The sequence below is a fragment of the Leptosomus discolor genome, chromosome 1 (genome assembly GCF_034619465.1).
Source record: "Leptosomus discolor isolate bLepDis1 chromosome 1, bLepDis1.hap2, whole genome shotgun sequence".
In the NCBI taxonomy this organism is placed as follows: domain Eukaryota; kingdom Metazoa; phylum Chordata; class Aves; order Leptosomiformes; family Leptosomidae; genus Leptosomus; species Leptosomus discolor.
Window position 1 is genome coordinate 59,289,087 of NC_141391.1, and position 20,927 is coordinate 59,310,013.

The 20,927-nt window shown below is 41.8% G+C and overlaps 1 protein-coding gene across 2 annotated transcripts in view; it reads left to right on the top strand.

Annotated features, from left to right (window-relative positions):
* FARP1 (FERM, ARH/RhoGEF and pleckstrin domain protein 1) overlaps positions 1–20,927 on the top strand; it is a 169,188-nt gene that overhangs the window by 106,875 nt on the left and 41,386 nt on the right. Inside the window, exons 6-12 of one of the 2 annotated variants that reach the window (XM_086482045.1) lie at positions 3,794–3,908; positions 5,737–5,884; positions 8,561–8,656; positions 10,130–10,293; positions 11,933–12,001; positions 12,742–12,826; positions 15,025–15,265. In XM_086482045.1, the coding sequence (XP_086338171.1) occupies positions 3,794–3,908; positions 5,737–5,884; positions 8,561–8,656; positions 10,130–10,293; positions 11,933–12,001; positions 12,742–12,826; positions 15,025–15,265 (918 nt within the window). The remainder of the gene's footprint in view (positions 1–3,793; positions 3,909–5,736; positions 5,885–8,560; positions 8,657–10,129; positions 10,294–11,932; positions 12,002–12,741; positions 12,827–15,024; positions 15,266–20,927) is intronic. The other variant, XM_086482046.1, reaches the window with a different exon arrangement.

The window sequence follows — 20,927 nt, forward strand, 5'->3', positions numbered from 1 at the left end:
ACAGGATGATTCGTTGGACATGCTTTGCTGGGTTACCTGTTAGTAGCTGCTGTAGGGACAGGTTTAAGCCATATGGACAATTTATTGTATTTCTCTATAATGGCATTCAAATACAGATAATTTACTCTTTCAAATAAAAATCTGCTCCTGGACATTGAATTTACATTTATAAAGCATTGCATTTGATAGTCTTCCTAGGATCATTTAAAAAGCAAACTTTGCAGGCAGGGGCAGACAGGTTGAATTCTTCTGAATTCCTGTTTTATTACACTTTGTATCATGTCAGCAGAGCATTCAAATTCCAGGAGATCTGTATGCTGTCTAGAGAATGCAGTAAATAAACATGCTTAGAATGCCAGACTAAATCACAGTCCTAAGAGGAAACTGATAGGGAAGGAAAAAACAACAGATTTTAAGCTTTTTTTTTTTTTTTTTTAATTGCAAAGTATGCGCAATAAGACCGTTGAGTAGAATGATACATTAACTTTGTTCATCACATCAAAGCTTCTTTTAGCTTCCAGCTCACTTGAAAGGCAGCGTATGTTTCTATTTCAAGCTTTTATGGATACTCACCTTGAGAATAACGTTAGGAAAAACCACTTAGTAGCATGTATAATGGTCATAACAGACCATTGTTTTGAATGGTCATTGTACAATTCAGTATTGCATATTTCCACTGAAATGCTTCTACAGAAATTGCAGATAACAAAGACATTCAGAAGCTCTTTAGTGATGAACGGATATATCTCATGATGCTTTGTCATAGCCTAAGTGTCAGGACAGTTTCTCATCAATTGCTATTGGAAAGGCGGGTAATGTATGGTTTCCTGTTTGCCATGGTCATCATTGCCCAGTGTGACTGAGTAGCTTTACCTGTAAGCTTGAGGTGCAGAGTGATTCTGAACTGGGATTTTAGGAATCAAGTAGTATTCCCCTTACAGGGAGAGTAAGGTAAGATACTTCTGTACTGAAAAATGGAGTTTTTCCATCACGTCAGGAGGAGAGAGGTGCGAGATTCATCATGCAGAAGTGAAACAGAATCTGAACTGCAAGTGCTTCATGGTGTGCCTGCAGTGCTGCTTCCCCTCGCCATCTCCTGACTGCATGCTGGACCATTTTTGCTGTTCATGATTTTTCCCCTCTCCCTTTTTTTGTGTAACAGTGTTTGCTAGAAACTTCTGCTAGAAGTTTGTGACTGTCTCATCTGTTTATCCATCTTGTATCTCACAAACATCATCTGTAAAAATTTTCTCTGGTAAGAGACTATAGCTGTATCTTACCCACATGGCTGCCTTCTCTCTAGCTTATTATTCAGTAGGAAAAAAAAATACTATGTATTTGTCTGCAACAAAAATAAAACTAGACAGCTGATAAGAGTAATGGTATCAAAATGGTAAGATTGAAAATGCAGGAGGCTAGGTATTGTATGCCTTATCGAAGCTGTGCCTACAAGCGGTTTCCGTGGGGGATGTCTGATTCCAGGAGGCCCTTATATTATGTATACAAGCTTATGTCAATGTTATAGATGTTATTTATATGAAATCATAATATGACAGCAAATAAGTTTCTGTTAAATTAACATGTATATTACAGAATTAAATTTAGATTTGAAACATTCCATTTAAAAATACCTTAAAAGTATTGTAGAAGGTGTTTAGAAGTGAGAGGACACTTTGATACTGCAAATAATGCAGTGAAGTGCATGTCTGAAGTAAGAAGATGGACCGATTAAAGGAAAAAAAGCTGAAATACAAAGCATTAGACATATCAGAAGTGCTAATGCAGACAGAATACAGTGTGGTGTAATGCACTTGCAAGATAAGAGAAAAGGAAGCATCAGTGGAAATCAATTTTTGGCTAAAACACATGAGATTTTAAAGAAGAATTATATGTGAGGCTCACAATATTCAAAACAAAACTCCCTATCATTCTAGAGGAAGTGCTACTAGAAAGGCATTTGAAGTGGAAAAGGAGGGCTAAGGAGAGAAGTAAAAGCTGTTGAGTATGAGGTCAGAGAGAACAAATTCAGAAGTAACTTGAAAGCCAGGAGGACAATTTTGATAATGGATTTGCAGTTGACAAGTGCAGAGAACATTCTAGAAATCATGTAGAGGTGAAATAAGCATCTTCTGTACACTTGGCTCTTAAGAAGGCCCTATAGAAGGTGGTTTAAGTCCATCTGTATACAAGGATGTACAGGGTATGGACTGCATTTTAAAGAATCAAGGCCCATGTTATTTGAGGTGTTGCAAACCTAGGTAGGCTTATGGCTTCATTAAAGAAGATAAACCTGCCTTTCGTTTGAGTTAGGGTTAAAAACGGACCCTAAAGATTTGTGACGCTGGGGCGAGTAAAACTGGAGTGAGGGAGCTGTTTCTGAGAATTCTCAAAGATTCTGTAGTATTTCTGCTGTCTTGAGGAATGATACAGAGCAGATGGGATGAGGGAGGGGGTGGAAGTCAGACAGTCTCAGTTATCAATTCTTTTCCACCTCTGAACTGCAAAGTAGAAAAAGTCATCATACGGCCGCAGGCAATTTGGACTGAAAGGTTACTGCTCTGTCATTCATAGATGCTTTGGTCCTCATCTTCCCTGCCTACGCAAGGTTAGTGCTCCCCCTCTGCATTTCCAGGTATATCTGATCCCAGGCAAACTTTTCTCAGAAGTCACCTGCAGTGTTTTAAACATCATATGAAATCTTTATATTTTCTAAATCAGCTTATTTTGGACAGAACTGGATTGAGGGTTTATTTACATGGGCAGAACTGAGGAGGAGGATGAGGCAAGGATCTGAGCTTGGGTCTGTAATATCTGTGTGGGGTTAAACCACAACACTAGGTCAGGTCTGACTGCAGCCTGGATTTATTTTGAGGGTGCTACATTTTAATTTCACTGATATTATGAAGGTAGTAGCCTTTGTTGTAGTGGTGTTGCTATTGGTCCAGCAGGTTTGAGGGCAGAAGCTGCTACGCTGTTCAGTGAAAAAGCTAATAGCAAGATTTTCAGAGGCATTCCAAGAATAGCAGGTAACAAGATAGTAATCTGGCACCCACACATAGGTTGCCTGCTGCCCGCCCCCCCCCCCCCCCCCCCCAAAAAAAAAAAAAAGGAATCTTACTGAATGGGCTGCAAAATGGAAGGTGGGTGTGACACGCTGTTGCACACACGGTATTGAATAACTGCAGCAGATGGGAGCAACTTTGAGGAGGAGGGAGACAGAATGTGTCTCAAAACTGCTGCAAAATTAGAGGAAGACAAATGTTTCATAACTCCATGGGGTAGAATACGTGCCTGCGTTCAAACAAGCAAACAAAACCATCTTTCAGATTTTCACCCAACGATTACACTGTGGAGCATGGGCCTGGGGAGGAAGCTTGTGCTTGGCCACTCCAGGGAAAGACATCTCAGTGCCATGATGTGTGTCAGAGAGATGGATGAGTTCTTCCGAATTAGTGCTGTCCTCTCTGTCACCCCCACACTTATCCTGCACACAAGTCAAGGCAGCACTGTGATGGCTTCACTTGTTCAGTTGACATCCAACAGCTACTTACTTGGTTGTGGCAGATGGGAGGAATCCTTGGGCTCCTTCTCACGTATCGGATACTAACACAGAGGAGAAGGGAGGAATGCGTGGAAGATAATGTAGTGGGAATCTGAATCATAAAACCATGACACAGCTTGCAAGAACTATGTTTGCTTCTCTGCCCTCTTCCCAGCTGTCTGCACCTTTTGGATTGCCCAAATAATTCAGATTTAATATGTTTTAATGGATTTTTCTTAAAATTCTCCGTAGCTGAGATTGGGGATTTTGATGAAACCATAGATCGTGAACACTTAGCGAAGAACAAGTATATACCTCAGCAAGAAGCACTAGAAGACAAAATCATGGAATTTCACCGTAGCCACATGTAAGACTTTTTGGTTCTTGTTACTGGCCTTCTTTTCCTTAGAGTAGTTCTAACTGTGAATACATGCTAGATCATAAGTACAAAAGAGATTTAGACCTCTTAGTTTCTCAAAGGTTACTTCTCAAAAAATGTTCAAGCCTATGAATTTCCTGAAGGTTACTCCTGCCTTTCTTCTGTCATCATAACAAGCTGTTTAAAGAGCAATTGATTTTGATATTCATTCAAGCATGCCATTATTTTACAGTCTATTTCATACAAAATGCTTCACTGCTGATTTCGTGCATGCAGGTATGATTGCAAATGATGACTGATTAGTCAGGCACTTCTGACAGCAGTCTTTTTGATTTCAAGGACATTGAATATTGCCTTTTCACCTTTCCATGCTGTATTTAGAGATGGGTGAAGAAGGGGTTTAATGATAGTTTTAGGAGAAGCACAAAGTGCTTGCATAATTAGGGATTTGGGGAAATAGGATTCAAGTTGATGATTCCAATTGGTATCCTAAGGCCTGGAGAAAAGAGTAGTAGTAGTAAGATGGTTAAAAGAATTACGAGTAAGGCATTGTTGTGGTTTGAGCATACCCAGCCGGCTCCAAAAGCACCCCGCAGCTGCTCGCTCACCCCTACCCCATTCCCTGAGGGATGGGGAGGAGAAAATACAACCAAAAGGCTCCAGGGTCGAGAAAAAGGACAGGGAGGGCTCACTCACCAGTTATGGTCATGGGCAAAGACAGACTCAACTTGGGGAGAACAACATACATTTAATGAAAACCACCACCATCAAGGAGAATGGGAGATACAATCAGGTCTTAAAAACAACACACCTTCCACCCCCACCCTTCCGGCCACCGCTGGGCTCCAGGGGCTGCAGGGGCTCAGCCGCCACCCCACCATGGGCCGCAGAGGAACCTCTGCTCTGGCACAGCTCCCCCTCTCCTTCTTCACTGACCGGGGTGTCTGCAGGGTTGTCTCTCTCCCATCGCCCTTCGCTCACCAACACAGACAAAACAGAACAAAGAGACCAAATCAACGGCTTCTGTTACTCTTCAATAGTGGCTTGCAGAGGCACCATTGATCTGGCCTTGGCCAGAGGCGGGTCCGAAATTGGAGCCGGGGGAGCTTCTCGAAGCCTCTTACAGGAGCCACCTCTGTAGCCCCCTCCCCTGCTACCAAAACCGTGCCAAAACCCCACCAGACACCAAACCACCACAGGCATAAAAAGGTATTTTTTGGATGTCAAGAACACATCAAGACTTGAACAGTTTCATTTTAAGCTACATTTAATTAGATATAGGTGGGAGGGAGTTCTATAGCAGTAATAATCTAAACTTTTGCATAATATCATCACGATTAATTTAGTGCTTATGGGTTCCCAACATTTATGTTAATGTTTTCACGTCTTCTGTATTACTTCATTTTGGTATTACATTCACTTTTACAGTGAACAATGTCCTTAACACACTTCTATTTATGATTTTTATTTTTTTTTAGGAGTACAGAATGTTTTTCCAGTGGAAAATACAAACAGAAGTAGTGAATTCTGTTAAAGTTAATGGTTCAAAACATAGTTGTATCACGGGTCTCAGAATTGGAGCAGTCAAAATTTCTAATAGAGTGTAAAATCAGTGGGTTCTTTATTACTGGTTTAGAATAAGATAAAGTTGTTGTTCTAGCGGATATAAATCTGGGGACAGAAAAACCATACGGATATTATACCTCTGACAGGTTTCAATCACTTTGATGAAACATTTCTTTGTTCTCTGGAGGTCCTGTTGATCTCTATTAAAAGGTGTGAAAAATTTTTCTGTCTTCTCTGTTTTCTTTTCAAGGGGACAGACACCAGCAGAGTCTGACTTCCAGCTTTTGGAGATTGCCCGTCGGCTCGAGATGTATGGAATACGCTTGCATCCAGCCAAGGACAGGGAAGGGACAAAAATCAACCTGGCTGTTGCCAACACAGGCATTCTGGTTTTTCAGGTTAGAGCTTCTCAGGATGTGACTTTGTACTTAATAAAGCAGAGTGATTTCTTACAGCAATAAGAATTCAGGACCTCAGCTATATCAAAATAATTTGGTTGAGAAAATTCAGGGACTTACAAATTTTTCCTAACAACGACTTTAAACCCTTTATAGCTGCATTAGGTCCTTCTCTTCCAGGGACTCTTACCTTATTTGCATGCACAGGGTAGAACTTTATCTGCAGCCACACTGTGCTGTTCAAGTTGCAAACTGATCCACAGGTCACAATTTGCAAGTCGGTCATGCTGACACCTCCTACATAATAGGAGCAGGTAGGTCTTGCAGGCATGGTGCGTACTAAATGGGTGTGAAGCAGGGGCACATAAAACAACAGACAGCTGGAGTGCATGGAGAAGGATGTAGGCAGTGAATGTAAGCTCTCCGTAGCGTTACTTTGTCAGAGTTCTTAGAATTTTCTTGGCTAGCCTTGGCCATTCTACTGTTGCTGAATCCCTGAATCTTACTTCTTTCCCTGAAAGATTCAAAGTATTTTCCTTAGATTTCTTTCCTCTCGTCTCCTACCCCAGTCAGCCTTGTAAATGTTTATGAAGCATCATTAGTAAATTTATCAAATTCTTGTTCTGCAGTTCCCCTTAAGTGAATAGCAAATGGGGCTTTTACAGTTGTGAAGTTACAGGTAGTCAGCTGGTGTAAACTGCTTTCGCTTCAGATGAACTTATGTCTACTAGCATCCAAAAATGCTGCTTACCTCACTCTGCGTTAAAAACAGTGACTGTTGTTTAAAATGTCTGGTTTTACAGTTGTCAAAAAAGACTGTTCGTTTTAACTGTTTGACTATAGTTAAAATATTAGTGTTTCCAACCTTATAAAATACTTTGAGTCCTTTTATAAAGAAAAACAACAGCAACAAACAAACCTAGAAATATGTCTAACCCAAATGCACTGTGATCTAAATTAAAAAAATAATAATAATAATAATAATTTATAAAAGTCTGATCAACTAAACGGGTTGCTAGTAAAACCCTAAAATTGAAGCATAGGTTGAAGTGTGAGAACACGAGGGTGTTCTTAGAAATTAACATAACTCAAATAATTGTATGTTCAGGCCCTTCCCCTGCTCCCCCACAGTATTTTCATCAGCTGAATTAATGAATTGCAAAGCCGTATAAATTAAGACTGTCTTACAGCTGAAAGTACGTGTCCACACAAAACAGCAATGGACCTCACTGAGTCCCAGGAGGCAGCTGGGATCCTTCCATAAAGGTGTAGCTGCTGGTTGAAGGCCCAAGGCCTGATTTGTAAAGCTCTAAAATTCCATCATCTCTTCTTGTCCTAATGTGTTTGGGACTTTCAAAACAGGGTTTTTTTTGCAACTTTCAGAAAAGCTTGGAAACTTTGCTGGATCAAACTCCAAGGCTGAATGCTGAAAAGGAAGTCAGGCTCTGACCTGCTGGAGTCTGCCCAGCAATTGGCATCTGGCGGTAGGCTCAGAGCTTCCTTCAAGCACTTCACAGGGCAAGAGCCTTAAATTCATCTGTTTATTTTGAATCTAACTGATAGAAATTGAAATATGAAGACCTCATTAGAGTCACCTCAAGGAAAATAAAGGTTCATTCACAAACAGCATAATCAGATAGATTTCTTGTAAAGCCTGCCATTTATTTAGAAATCACTGTCAGTGCTGCTGAATATTCTAAGGCAGATTAATTATGTGATTCTTAGACAGCAGGTTGAGTTAGCAGAGATCATCACACTGTCATTACTCCTACATCCGTCTGGTGATGGTCCCAAATCGGCGTGGGTTTCTGCATTTAGCAATCCTGTAGTAGCTCTCTGAAACTTGTGTGCTGTAGGCCTGTTTGTATTGAAGTCTTTACTGAACAAACTGCTGTAATGAATATTTAAAAATAATATCTCAAATACCTTCTAACAGGTTAAGGATGAGGGTTCTGAGGGGTAGGGGCTGATGCAGTGGCTGGGAATTGTAGTATTTTGAAGATAATTTCTCTCAGGCTTGCTGTTTGCTTCTGGATTTTGGTTGCTTTTCTTGGGAAAAGCATTTTGTGACTCTTCAGAGAGTAATTTATTTAGGTCCCTCCTACTTCTCTTGTTGCCTATAAAAAGTCAAAATACTCCCAGTATTTTATACTTCCAATACAAAACTTTCAGTTGCTGGTTTTTTCCTCCAGTTAAATAGTGTTTAGAGGGGTGTTTATTTTGCCATGTAGACAGAGAGGACGGAAATCTACCTCATCAAAGTGAGGTGACATATTATGTGTCTGGATTCCCTGCATTCTCTGTAGCTGGTGGAAAGAAAAGGAGGCACATCTGGGAGGTAACTCAGTCCACTGAGTCTGCATAGTGGAACAAAATAATATCATCTGAGCAAAAGCTGGGCCACCCTGTTTTGTGCAGTGGTACTGAGTCAGATACTTTCTCATCAACTCAGTATATCTAGTCTTATAAATATGCAAGAGTTTAAGCGTAAGTACCTGCCTTCAATCACAGCACCAGATGCTTATGGTTTGCATTAGCAGAGGATGAATGGTAAGAAATATCATCATTTAAAGTGAAGTCAGTAGGTGACTAATTTATGACAAGCTTTCTTTAGTAGTTTAGATTTCTCCATTTAGATCTGGAATGCTTAAACTCTGCTGGCTTTGTTCTCTGTAGGGTCACACCAAGATCAATGCCTTCAACTGGGCTAAGGTTCGAAAGCTGAGCTTCAAGAGGAAACGTTTTCTTATCAAACTACGACCTGATGTGAATGTAAGTCTTTGTCAGGGGTTGATGAAGTTGACAAAAGGTTATTTGGTAAATTTCTACTCGCAGATCAAACATATGTTTTTATTATCTTCAGAAGATTTTTTTTTTAATTAATTGCTTATGTTCACTGTTGGTACTTACCGTGGTTAGAGCCCACCCAGCCAGCAACAAAGCACCCCGCAGCCGCTCACTCACCCCTACCCCGTTCCCTGAGGGATGGAGAGGAGAAAATACAACCAAAAGGCTCCAGGGTCGAGAGAAAGGACAGGGAGGGCTCACTCACCAGTTATGGTCACGGGCAAAGACAGACTCAACTTGGGGAGAACAACATCAATTTAATAAACAACCACCACCATCAAGGATAATGAGAGGCACAACCAGGTCTTGAAAACACACCTTCCCCCCCCACCCCTCCGGTCTTCCCGGGCTCAGCTCTGCTCCCTCTTCCCCCCCAGCAGCGCAGGGGGCAGGGAATGGGGGTCACAGTCCGTCCGGCACAAGGGGTCTCCGCTGCTCCTTCCCCCTCAGGGAGAGGGGCCCTCGCAGCCCTCCCCTGCCCCACCGCGGGGTCCCTCTCCCGGCAGACAGCCCTCCACCCACCGCCCCAACGGGAGTCCTTCCCGCGGGGCCGCAGCTCCCCAGAACCCCCCAGCGCGGGTCCCTCCCGGGGCTGCCGCCCTCCCACCGACGGGCGGCTCCAGCGCGGGCTGCCTCGGAGTCGCGGCTGCTCCGGGCCCGGTCCCTGCTCCTCCGGCCCGGGGCCCTCCGCAGGCTGCAGGCCAACCTCTGGGCCACCGCTGGGCTCCAGGGGCTGCAGGGGCTCAGCCGCCACCCCAGCGTGGGCCGCAGGGGAACCTCTGCTCCGGCACAGCTCCCCCTCTCCTTCCTCACTGACCGGGGTGTCTGCAGGGCTATTTCTCTCACATCCCACTCCCCTCTCCCAGAACAAAGAACTCCTCTACAGGTTCTTTCACTCTTAAATAGAGTTATTCACAGAGGCGCCAATTGGCCTGGCCTTGGCTAGAGGCGGGTCCGAGGAGCCTCTTACTGTAGCCCCCTCCCCACTACCTAAACCCTGTCAGACACCAAACCACCACAGTACTGCACGCGTCAACCTGGCATCTCAGGTGTGCAGCCCTAGCAAAGAAAATGTAAACTGAATGCCACAGAGTTGTCTGCTTGCTGCGTCTGTAGTACTACATCATCAAATCTTAAGTTATAGCATGTAAATCACCCTCTTCTCATTAATGTTAAGGCCACTGCTTTATTTCTGTCATTTGCCAATGAAAAGAAGTTTGAGCAATAGCTCTGATAACTGCCAGGCAGATCAGTGATGTCTCAGAGTGGGAAGGATAGGGCCTGTTAAACCTGAAAGCAAATGAGTTGGGGAAAATCTATTTTTTGTAGCGTAGTGCCTGCTTTGTCAATGCATCTCTGCTTGATTGCTTATGTTGCAAATGCTATATCAATTTTCAGAGTTCATTCCAGGACACCCTGGAATTCCTTATGGCCAGTCGAGATTTTTGCAAGTCTTTCTGGAAGATCTGTGTGGAGCATCATGCCTTTTTCAGGCTTTTTGAGGAACCTAAACCAAAGCCTAAACCCGTTCTTTTTTCTAGAGGTTCATCATTTAGGTTCAGGTAAGACCTGTGTTCCTCCTTCCACTTTTGTTGCCTTCCCATTTCAAAATCACGTCCATAATGGTCTAGGATTAAACCTGTTACTTTCAGCTCCCCTTTTTTACATTGTAGTTTGCTTCTTTATATTTTCCATTGCATCTTCTCAGCCAGATCAGTGCAAAGAACACTGTAGGGAAAAAGCCTGCATTAATTTTGTAGTAGCTGTTGTAAAGTAGCTTTCTGGAGATAAGATATAAAGTATGTAGATTCCAGCTGGTTTCACATAAGAAAATCCATCTGTGTCCTAAGCAACACTAGCTAACAACTTTTTTGCAGTCTTTGGATCCTCTGCTTCTGTGATAGGATCTTTCCTTTGTATCAGAGTAGAGATTTGTATTTTCGTTCCATGTCCCTGTGGTAAACCCATCTTTATGCAGTTAAAACCAATGGCTTGTCTTTATGCTTGCAGAGCATTTATGTGAGATGACCACCTATGCTAATACCAAGTCTACCTGTGATATTGTTAGAGCTGTAGAGAAGTTTTTTAGTAGTTGGGTTATTTTCTTAGCCTGACAGAAGCCTCATTGTAGATATTGTATTGTGTATGCTGGGGGGGGGGAAATCCTTTTATTCATACAGTTTGTTTTGTTTGCGAAGCTGATATAAGCTGAACAGCCAGAAACCGTCTTTGCTGTTGTAAACTGTACACTCTAGTTGCCTTGCACAAGAACGTGGTAGATAAGGCCATTCTAAGTCTCCTCCCACTTTGTTTCCTATCTGCAAAGTAAATTAATTAAGATGGAAGGACCTATGTTAGGGTAAACAAGCTATAACTTGTTAAGTTTCTGCCTTAGTAAATAGAAGACTGTAGGTGCATTCAACTTAACTCCTGGTTTGGGGAGCAGGTTTTGGCTACATCCTTCACTCACTGTGATCTGTGCTACATAATTCAGTAATTTTCTCCAGGCCTTGTGGTAATTTAGTTAGTTGAAAGCCTCTAATGAATGGGAAGGATTTGGTGCTCTATTGAGTGTTCTTGAGGCGTGGGTTTCCTTTACTGCTCTCAGTTCCCTTTAGAGTTTATAACTTTGCACAATAGAAAATGCTGGACTTTCTCACTGCTTTTTCATGGCCTGTAGCAGAAGGGGAGAAATGGATTTCCAGCCTAAATCTCTGCAGAAAATGTATATATGCTTAGTTGATGTGTTTAATGCTAGCAACTGAGTTATGAAATGCATTTCAGCAGTTTTCATCTTGGTTCCAGGGTTTACTGATACCGGGAAAAGTTGGTATTTGACTCAAAAGGATTTAAGAATATGTTTTGTTCGTGAGACGAAAACTTAAACCCTGCTTCACTTTCTATTGTGGTGACTTCCCAGTAATGTAGTACCCTATAAAGGGCACACAACTGAATTTAAGCAATTCTCAAATTGCAGCAATAAGTAACTCCATAGCAAAAAAAACGAGGCAAGTAGCATGCAAAATGATAAAAATTTGTCCGTATCTGTTGAGATCCCCTTCCTTATGATCTTATGTGAATTTCTGCTGATAGTGACAAATGCTTTTCTGGTTGCCATGACTTCATATTCAGGCCACAGACTTGTTTATGATGACCAAGTGGTATATTGTATTAAATATTTTAACTGTGGTTTTCTTCCAGTGGTCGGACTCAGAAGCAAGTTCTTGACTATGTTAAAGAAGGAGGGCACAAAAAAGTGCAGTTTGAAAGGTGAGAGGAAACAAATGAACTATCCCAATGTGTTTTAGTCAAAGAGCGGTCATGATTTCCAGTTAGGTATATTCTAAGATCTTGGCACCAGTCCAAATAAAAATTCTTTCGTTGTTGGTTTGACAGTTTATCACTTGTATAATTTCACCTTGGTCCTGAACGTTTTGGCAGAAGTTAGCATAACCTATAGTTTACTTAAAATATATAGTCTTCAGTCTGTTTTTCAGCAGTGAGTGTCCTACCATCACAGATCACTTCCTCTGTTACTGATTTGCACTGTCTGCAGTGGGGTGTAGTTAATGTGTGTAAACAGACATACTCATCTCAGAATAAAACTGAAAGTAACAGGAATAGGTATAGCCAACCTGAAGGGAGAGGTCTCCAGGCAAAGCTTCCAACTTGCTAGAGCCTCTTCTGTCTGAACTCATCTTGTTCGTGGTGAGCTGAAAGTAATGGCCAAAATGCCACAAAGACCGTGACAGCAGTTCATTGCTTATGACTCACGTTCTGGTGATAGGCCATTTTTGCTTCAGTGCCTCTCCCTTTTCTTACAACAGTATGTTTGCAACACATAGCGCATTTAAATTTTACAGAAAGGAGGAACAGCAGTCTGTTTTGGAGCAAACTTCTATGAAAGCTGCTATTCAAAGGTTTTGTTTTAAAGGAGATATGTCTCTTGATTCCTGTTTGTAGAAAAAAAATGAAATGGCTTCTTACTGTGATTTTCCTTTTATCTCTAGGAAGCACAGCAAGATTCATTCCATCAGGAGTCTGACTGCACAGCCTTCAGAACAGCATACAGAGGTGCCAAAACAAGTCAGTGATGTTGATGAAACCCTGGATCATGCCTTTTAAACATTTCTTGTTAGATTACCCTCCACTGATTGCTGTTTTGAAACTCTAGGAGCATAGTTTTCTGCTAGCTTTCCATTTAACTGGGAGCGGAGGAGCCCTAGGTGTCATAAGTTTTAGGTTTTGCCAGTGGAACATTTTCACTTCCGCTGTGGAACAGCGTTGCTTCCAGACAAATACAAATAGTGAGCTTGCCTGAGCTGTACTAACGACCATCTGAAAAACTGCAATCCATAACGTTACTGCTGGGATCCTAGGTTGTAGCTGGTGATTGTATCTGGGAAGAGTTTAATTCTTTTCCTTCACTGAGGAGTCTTGGTTGCCCCTGACAAGGTGTTTTTCTGTATTAAGCAGTGAGGAGAATTATTTCCTCAGAAGAATTAGAACTCTGGACTTCTAAGCGATTATCTCTGGTAGAAACCTAATGTATTTGTCTTATGTTAATAGCTGTTATGCGTTAGGAGTTTGCAGATCCCACAGCCCAATAATGATGAGGCTGCAGCAGCTGCATGTTCCCAGGTCCAGCTAGTACTAAGTCTGAGCATGTATTCACTACAGGCAGTCCTATAAATGCACATAAACAATATATATGCACATACACACAGGTAAACGCAAAGAGAAAAGAGCACTCCCACAAGCACAAACAGTGCCAGTGGCCTCACTCTGTTCTGCTCTTTGGCTGATCAGGATGAAAGTTTACTGGTAGAAAATACATATACGTATATACAATATGGATCCCTCCTGCAACTGGTCTTAGATACTCGGTCTATCCAGTGGCAGGCCCCTGGACCTCCAGGTCTCCCAGTGGCTGGTACCTGGACATGCAAGCCCCTGGGGCACGTGGCCCTACTCCAGTTGCTGGTACTCAGATGTACAGACACACACACACGCTATGGATTCCTCCAGTAATTCACCTTAAACACTCAGTCTGTCCAGTAACTGTCACTTGAATCCTCTGGTTCCCAGTTACCCCATGCACAGACACATGCACATGCAAATGTGTCTCTGCAATAGCTGGTACAGATTGAGGACTTGCCAGTAATTGACCCCCAGCCCCCATGGTCTTTCCGGTGTCTTGCTGACTTATGGCTGCTCCAGTAATTGGCTCCCGACTCTCTTATCCTACTCATCAAGTAGTCGAGTTTAGTGTTTGCTGGCAATTGCACATTGACCTACCCACCCAACCGATATGCATGTGCTCTGGTCTCTCTGGTTGCTGGCATCCCAGACCCAGACACACCCAGACCATGGGCTGGTGGCTCTCCTGGGACAGCCCCCTGAGGAGCTGGGTCAGGGAGCTCCATTTTCCTGACTAGGTTATTTGGGTTCCTCCACCTGCCAGTGTTTTTCTGTGCTCATCTGTGCTTGTGGAGGCAAACCTTTAATCACATAACCTTACGTTAGGTAGAGCTTAAACTGCAGGAGCAAGCTACTAGGTTAATGTATTTAAGAATGCTACCTGAACCTTCACCTTCCTTGCATTGCTTCCTTTTGATACTCACAGGCTCTCTCATTTCTCCAAATCTAAGAACTTCAGAGAGTTCTGTTATAAATGCAGCTCATTTCAAATATGTTTTAGCATTTTAATATTGCTAAGAGAAGCTCAGGTAGATGGAGCGTGGCTACTGGGCAGATTTGACATATTTATGTGTGCAGAAAAGCCAGCCCATGAACTAGTGGCTGATATGCTCCAGGGATTGAATATGGGGTGCTCAAAAGTCCACACGTGGCTTTTTTAGCGTATATAAATGTAGGCTGTGCAGAATTGTCTGCTGTGTTTATCTTTTCCTCCAGCTTCTTAAGAGTAGTGCGAACAGGTTGATGTTCTTAGAGTGCTGATGGCTGCCTTAGGGCATGGAAACACCTCAGATACCCCTTTTTACATATCACCACATTCTGTCTGCTTTCTCTTCCCTTGCTTAGCTGATGTATTTTACTGTTCTTCAAGATCAGAGACCTCTTTTCTTTGTTTAATTCTAATTCATTATGAAGCTTGGGTTACCTCTTCTGGTTTCGAGAGACTCCTGTGTTGCTGCAGATGCAGTGCAAAATTCTGGTGTGTAGTTACATGTAGCCTTTCCCCTCTGGCTCCCTTCCTTCCCAAACCTCTCCCCTCCCACCCCTCCCTCCTCCTTCGTCTCCCCTGTGCCTTTCCTCTTTTATCTTTCCAGAGCTCTAGCTTTGCCTATGGAGACGACAATGATGCTGCAGCAGTGCAGAGCTGCCGGCAAGGAAAGGAATTGAAAGCTGCAACAGAAGACACTGGACAGCACAAGAGCCCTTCCTTGAAAAAGAGCCCAAAGGAAGTCAGAAAGGTGGATGGAGCAGTGGTGTCAACAGTGGAGGAAGAAGAGGAGTCTGCTAAGGACAGGATGCAGCAGAACAGACCTCAATCACAGCAACCAAGCACAGGTCCAGCTTCCAGGGCTGCTCATGGCAGCAGCACCTCCATTCCTTTCATTGACTGCAGTGATGTAGATAGCGAGTATGATCTCCTCAGAGGACAAATAACCCGGTCATATTCCCAAACAAATGACAATTATGAGGGTGATTTGACCAGTGGTGCCTATATTCACTACAGAGATGAAAATCGCAATAGAACTAGATATAGGGATTCCTCAGCCTCTATAAAGTCTTCCCAGTATCTCTCTGAAGAGTACCTTGATGATAACCCAGCTAATCTCACCTTTTACGCTGGGGGAAGCCCCAGGATGCCAAGGCACAGCTCGCTGGTTGACGAAATGTTTAGAGGGCCAGGGAGCCGTAGTCCACTGGCCACTTCATTGCCTCCCAGTAGCAAAGGGTCAAGCCCTAACATGAGCCTGACTAGAACTGGCTCTCAGGGTTATGTCTCAGAAAATGGGCATGACTGCAGAGTGAGGACTGGGGAGGGTGATAGCCATGCCAGTAGCTGCCATGGGTATGGCAGGTATTCTCCGGGTGCTCAACGGCATACACAGAAAACCCCAAATCTCTGCAATAAATCGGTTACAGATCCATTTATCCTAAGCCAGATATCTTCAACCCCTGGGCAGGAGTATAGATCAGAGAGATATTGTAAAGGAGGTGGGGTGGCTAAGATATCTTCTCCAGAAGGCAAAATGATGGCCAATGGTATGCCTGCTGGGGCACAGTCAAAGCAGAGTCCAGTCATGCAGTCGCTGCATGCCAGTGGCGTGATGGATCACATGGCTGCAGTCCAGATGATGGAGGGCTCCACCAGCAGTGGGACAGAATCTAGCGATTCTGACTCAGAAATCATTAACCCCTTCACTCACCCCCTGGTGTTTGGAAATCCCATTGTGCTGAGTTCCTCTCCCATGCCTAGAAATAAGTATTCCTTTGGAAGCCTTCAGCTTGATGAGGAGGTAGAGGAGGATGTGTCTGTTGGCCTCAGTGATGAAGACGGTGTGCAGGTCTTCAGCTGCTAGGGACCGGGGTGTATGAGACCAGTGGATACTGTGATTGCTCATTAGAGTGGTTGCATCTTCTGGGACTCATGACAAATGACTGGTAATAATTCAGTGCATGGTCTATTTCAAATGTTATCATTGTACTGCCCTGCCAGAGGGAAGGGATGCTAGAAATACAATAATAAGGATAAGTCTCAGTGAAGCTTAACTGTGTAATGTGTCTCCTCTGAAAGGCAGGAGGAGAGGAAAATTATTGCTGATTTAGGTACCTTTGTAAGACTTTATACACGCACCTGTTCTTTGTATGAAGTCATATTTTAGGTATATATTGTAGCTTCCTTGACGCTTGACCTAGTTATTTTCACAAAACAAACAAAAACGAAACTAAGTAGGTACGTTGTGCTCTTTTGTATGTCTTTTACAAATATTTTTCTCTCCCATATAAGGAGAGCAATTTATGAGTGCCTCAACAGTTAGGAGAAAAAAAAAACAACAAACTTACAGCCAAATGCAGGCAGCTTGATATTCAAGACCAAGACTTGTTTAAATCTTGAAATATGCTGGAAAATCTTTTCATAGCAAGAATGTGTTTGGTCTACTCATCTTCATAACCCATTTTATAATCTTAACTGATGAACCGAGGATACAAATTAGGCATGTATACAGGAACAATGGCAATATTAGATTTTTCTTCAGTGGGTTCAACAGGCTCATTTGGAGATGGAGATTTTGAAACTCCAGACTCTTCCTTGAGCAAGAAAGAGAACAAGATGAAAGATACAATTCAAGTGAAAAAAACCTTATGTTGAAACAGCTCTAATGAAGAATGGTATGAGTATTATTTGCAAGGCAATCTGTTCTATCCTTTATCAGTGTGGTATAAAGATTAATTGCAAGAGATTTTTTTTCCCCTTATTCTTTCAGCGGAATTATTATGGAGACATCAAAGTTCTGTTGTGGGTGATTTTTGATGGGGGGTTTGGAGATGGTGGCTTTTAATTTTATTTTTTGCTTTGATCATGAAAAATCTTTATCTGTACAGGATCCAATTAGTCTGTCTAGGCTACTTTTTTAATAGTGCCACCGCATACATTTTTCATCCCCTGACACAGAGAATGATGAAACTAACTGTGGTCCAGGCTCATTGTCTTATGTACTGTACGTAGAGTAGTGAGATTCTGGCACATGCAGAATGACAGACCAATTCTTTGTAAGCTTCCTTTTCACAGGCTAAAAGTATCGAGAATTAAGGCTGTATCGTAATAAAATCTGGTTCTAGTTTCTCCAAGTTAATTAAGAAAATACAGATGAAAGGTCTCCTGTATGGAAAGTGTCCCGCAGTTACTAGAGCTGGGAGACAAGATGTGCTCTTTAACACTGGCCTTAATTTTAACTGTTATATATTTTTCTTGTGGGGGAAGGGAGTTAAATCTGAGAATTTTAAGTAATGAACAACAGCATTGACTGAACTGCAGGTCACCTGCAGTGGTCTGCATCACGCAGTACGTGCACCCACATAAGTACTGATGAACAAGTTACAGGACTTTGTAAATCTAGACAATATAAAATTTTCAAGATTGTTTTTACAAAAAGAATAAAGTAAGAAGTCTTTTTAATTTTTCTAATGCCTTGGTCTATGCACACTTAAACAGAGTTTAATCTGAGTGAAGGATATTTAAAAAGATAACTACAGTATTTAGGCATGTCTTGTTATATACCTTACTTTTTTGCAGTAAAATTTATCTTTGTGTAAATGTAGGTTTTAATCTGCTCATCTCCTTTAGTGTGATGGTTTTCTTAAAGATTAGATACCTCATTTTTGAACAGCAATGATTTAAAGCATCTCTTTAGGCAGTGATATTTTGGTAACAGGGAATGCTCTTGTTTGTTCCTGTAGTTTAAAGCATGAATCTAGAAACGGCGAGATTGATCATTAGGGAAAAGCTTGCTTGTATATTATTCTAAAAGAAGGTGGTTTGTGTTTTGGATTTAGAATAGCTGTAAAATAATTGCCTTGAACTTCTCAATATTTAAGATGAAATATAGGTAGTTGAAGCCCGTGTTAGACGATAGTGTGAGCATGGGGAGTGAGTGCATGAGTCTCCTTTTGATTTTTTTTGCTGCCTGTGCAGCAAAAGTACCAGTAGTTACACATTGAAGAAATAGCAATCTGGACAAATTAACTAATTGCTTTGCTAGCCAGTAAAATTAGAGTTCAAGTAGTGGATTTTCAACAAAAGCATTTGCAGTCGTTTCTGCTACTTAAAAGTGAATAGATTTCATATTGTTTGGATTTAAGTGAATATAAAAAGTTCTAAGTGGTGTTTACTAGTATTTTGCATCTTTTCAGTTACTGTTTTCAGGCCTGATTTCTTCTCTCATATGCCTACAAAGGTAATGGATTTATGATTTTGTCAGAACAGACCTGCTGGTAGCTGGAGTTAGCCTAGTTGCTAATAAAGCATCTCAACAGCTTTTCCCTTTTGAATATTATCCTCAGAAATGAAATATGAGGATTTTTCTCTATTTTCTGTCACCTAGCATTTTTTCAACTTTAAATGTTTAAGTGGTTGTCATTTAAACGCATACGGAATTATTCCAGTTTGAGGAAATAGTTTGTAAATTACATAGGAAATAATTTCATTTAGGATGAATCATTTTTGCAGTGTTTTTATGCCACTGAAGCTCCATTTAATATCAGTAGACAAGCATTTAATTAAAAGCAGACTGTGGGCCAAATTCCTCCACCAGACATGTGGTTCATATCTGAGTGCTTGCCAAAAATGATGAGTGAGCATTTCTAAATTGATGTTTTCATACAGGATCTGGTCCCTTAGAATTCATCTGGGAGTTTGTTTCTGTGAGACAAATACAGAGAGACCTTGCAGGAAAGAACAGAAACCTCTGGGGCAAGCCTGTGAATTACATGAGATGGGGGAATTCTTATTCTGGTTCACAAAGCACACATGGGAGGAGGAGCCTGTCAGTTCAAGTTAGTCATTGGAAGCATTGATTAATCTGCGTATACTGGTCAACAGCAGTGGTCTAAGCATACCTGTGTCTCCAGTCTAACAGAGGTAGTTATAGACTAAGTAAAAGATTTGATTCTCCCACCAGTTCCAGTACATTTTTCAGCATGGCTGATGGTAGTTTTGATTCACCGTTATAAATTTTTTATTCTCAACGATTAATTTTTAAATCCCATACTCATCAAGTTCGCAGATATCCTTAGGCAGTTGCTGCGAAGGAGGGAGCTGAATCCCAGCAACGTTGAACAGCTATGTCTACTCTGAATGAGTAGTCCTAAGCCACTCAATCTCCTGTCTTTCCACAGGGTGTCGAAGAAGCCTCTTGTTGGGCTCTTCAGGCAGTTTATCACTGTGCTGAACCAACTCTGTCCACATAGTTGGATGAATATGGAGACTAGTTGCAAAAGCAGTTTAGGGGTTTGTCCCAAAGTAACGTGCAGATGTAGTTAGTCTATAGATAAAAGGCATTCTGATTCTTTCTTTGCTATTCCAAGTACTTGACCACATTCAGTCATCTTCTACAATGACAGCAGAAAAGTTGTGTCAGACAATTTTAAGTTTTATCATGCTCAGCAGCAGCTCAAACTTGCTATGGTCTGTTAGGATCTTCTCCTGGAGGTTTTTTTCATATCAGCCTTTTCTAGAATCTAGTTTTCCTCAGTGACCTAGGATATAAAATTTGGGAATAAATTTGGCTGGGTGAAGGAAATGTGGATAGTGGCAAGTTGATGTAGGACCCAGGACCTACGTAGGATATTGCAGGTATGGAGTTTTGAATGGTTGATACCTGAATGGCCTAGACTGCACTGGTTTTGGTTTAAATCCATATTCCTTGTGCATGACAGAGAGGGGTGTTCTCTGAAGATGATTTGCTCCTAGTGCTGCTGTTGTCTTTAATCCCCCATAGCTTGTAGGCCTGTCTAACACATAGCATCCCATTAACCATTGTAGTGCATGCTAAATATAAATTATATCAAAGAAAAGCTGGAATAGAAATGTCTGTAGCTGAAAAATGTCAAAGTGCAACTGAAAGTTTTTAGGTTTGCTGTGTTTACATGTACATGATGTGAGCTATACAGAGCTGAGATCAGTTATAAAGTAGATGGATGAGCATAATGAAAGAATTGCATGTTAATCATTTGAAAAATTAAATCAATCTACCAGTTTGCTTCAAGATTAAAGGGCATGCAAAATTAGACAGAATTTCCTCAACAGAGCAGCAGCATTGGCAACGCAGAACATAATCATTAGAACCCAGCAAAGGGTGAAAAAACCAATGATTTGTGAACCAGATCACCAAATGGGGCTAGCATTATTAGACCAGACTGCTTCAGGACTGTGTTTTCCCCCTTGAATATTTGTAGGGCTAGTTTCTGTTGGCACAGATATTTGTGAAGCTACTTTTATTAGTTGAAGTAATTCATTCTGAAGCTGTGTTCATTCTGAAGTGGTAGTATTCATGCCAGAACTTCTTGTCTGGCCTCTATCTGTACATACAATTACTTGGTGGTGACCAGAGAAAGTCAAATGGAAAATGGCTTAGATCTAAGACCTGTTTATAGCTCTTCCTTTTCTGTCGTCTCCTGTCCCACCGTAAACACACTTGCAGAGTCTCCATAATCAACTAGAAAT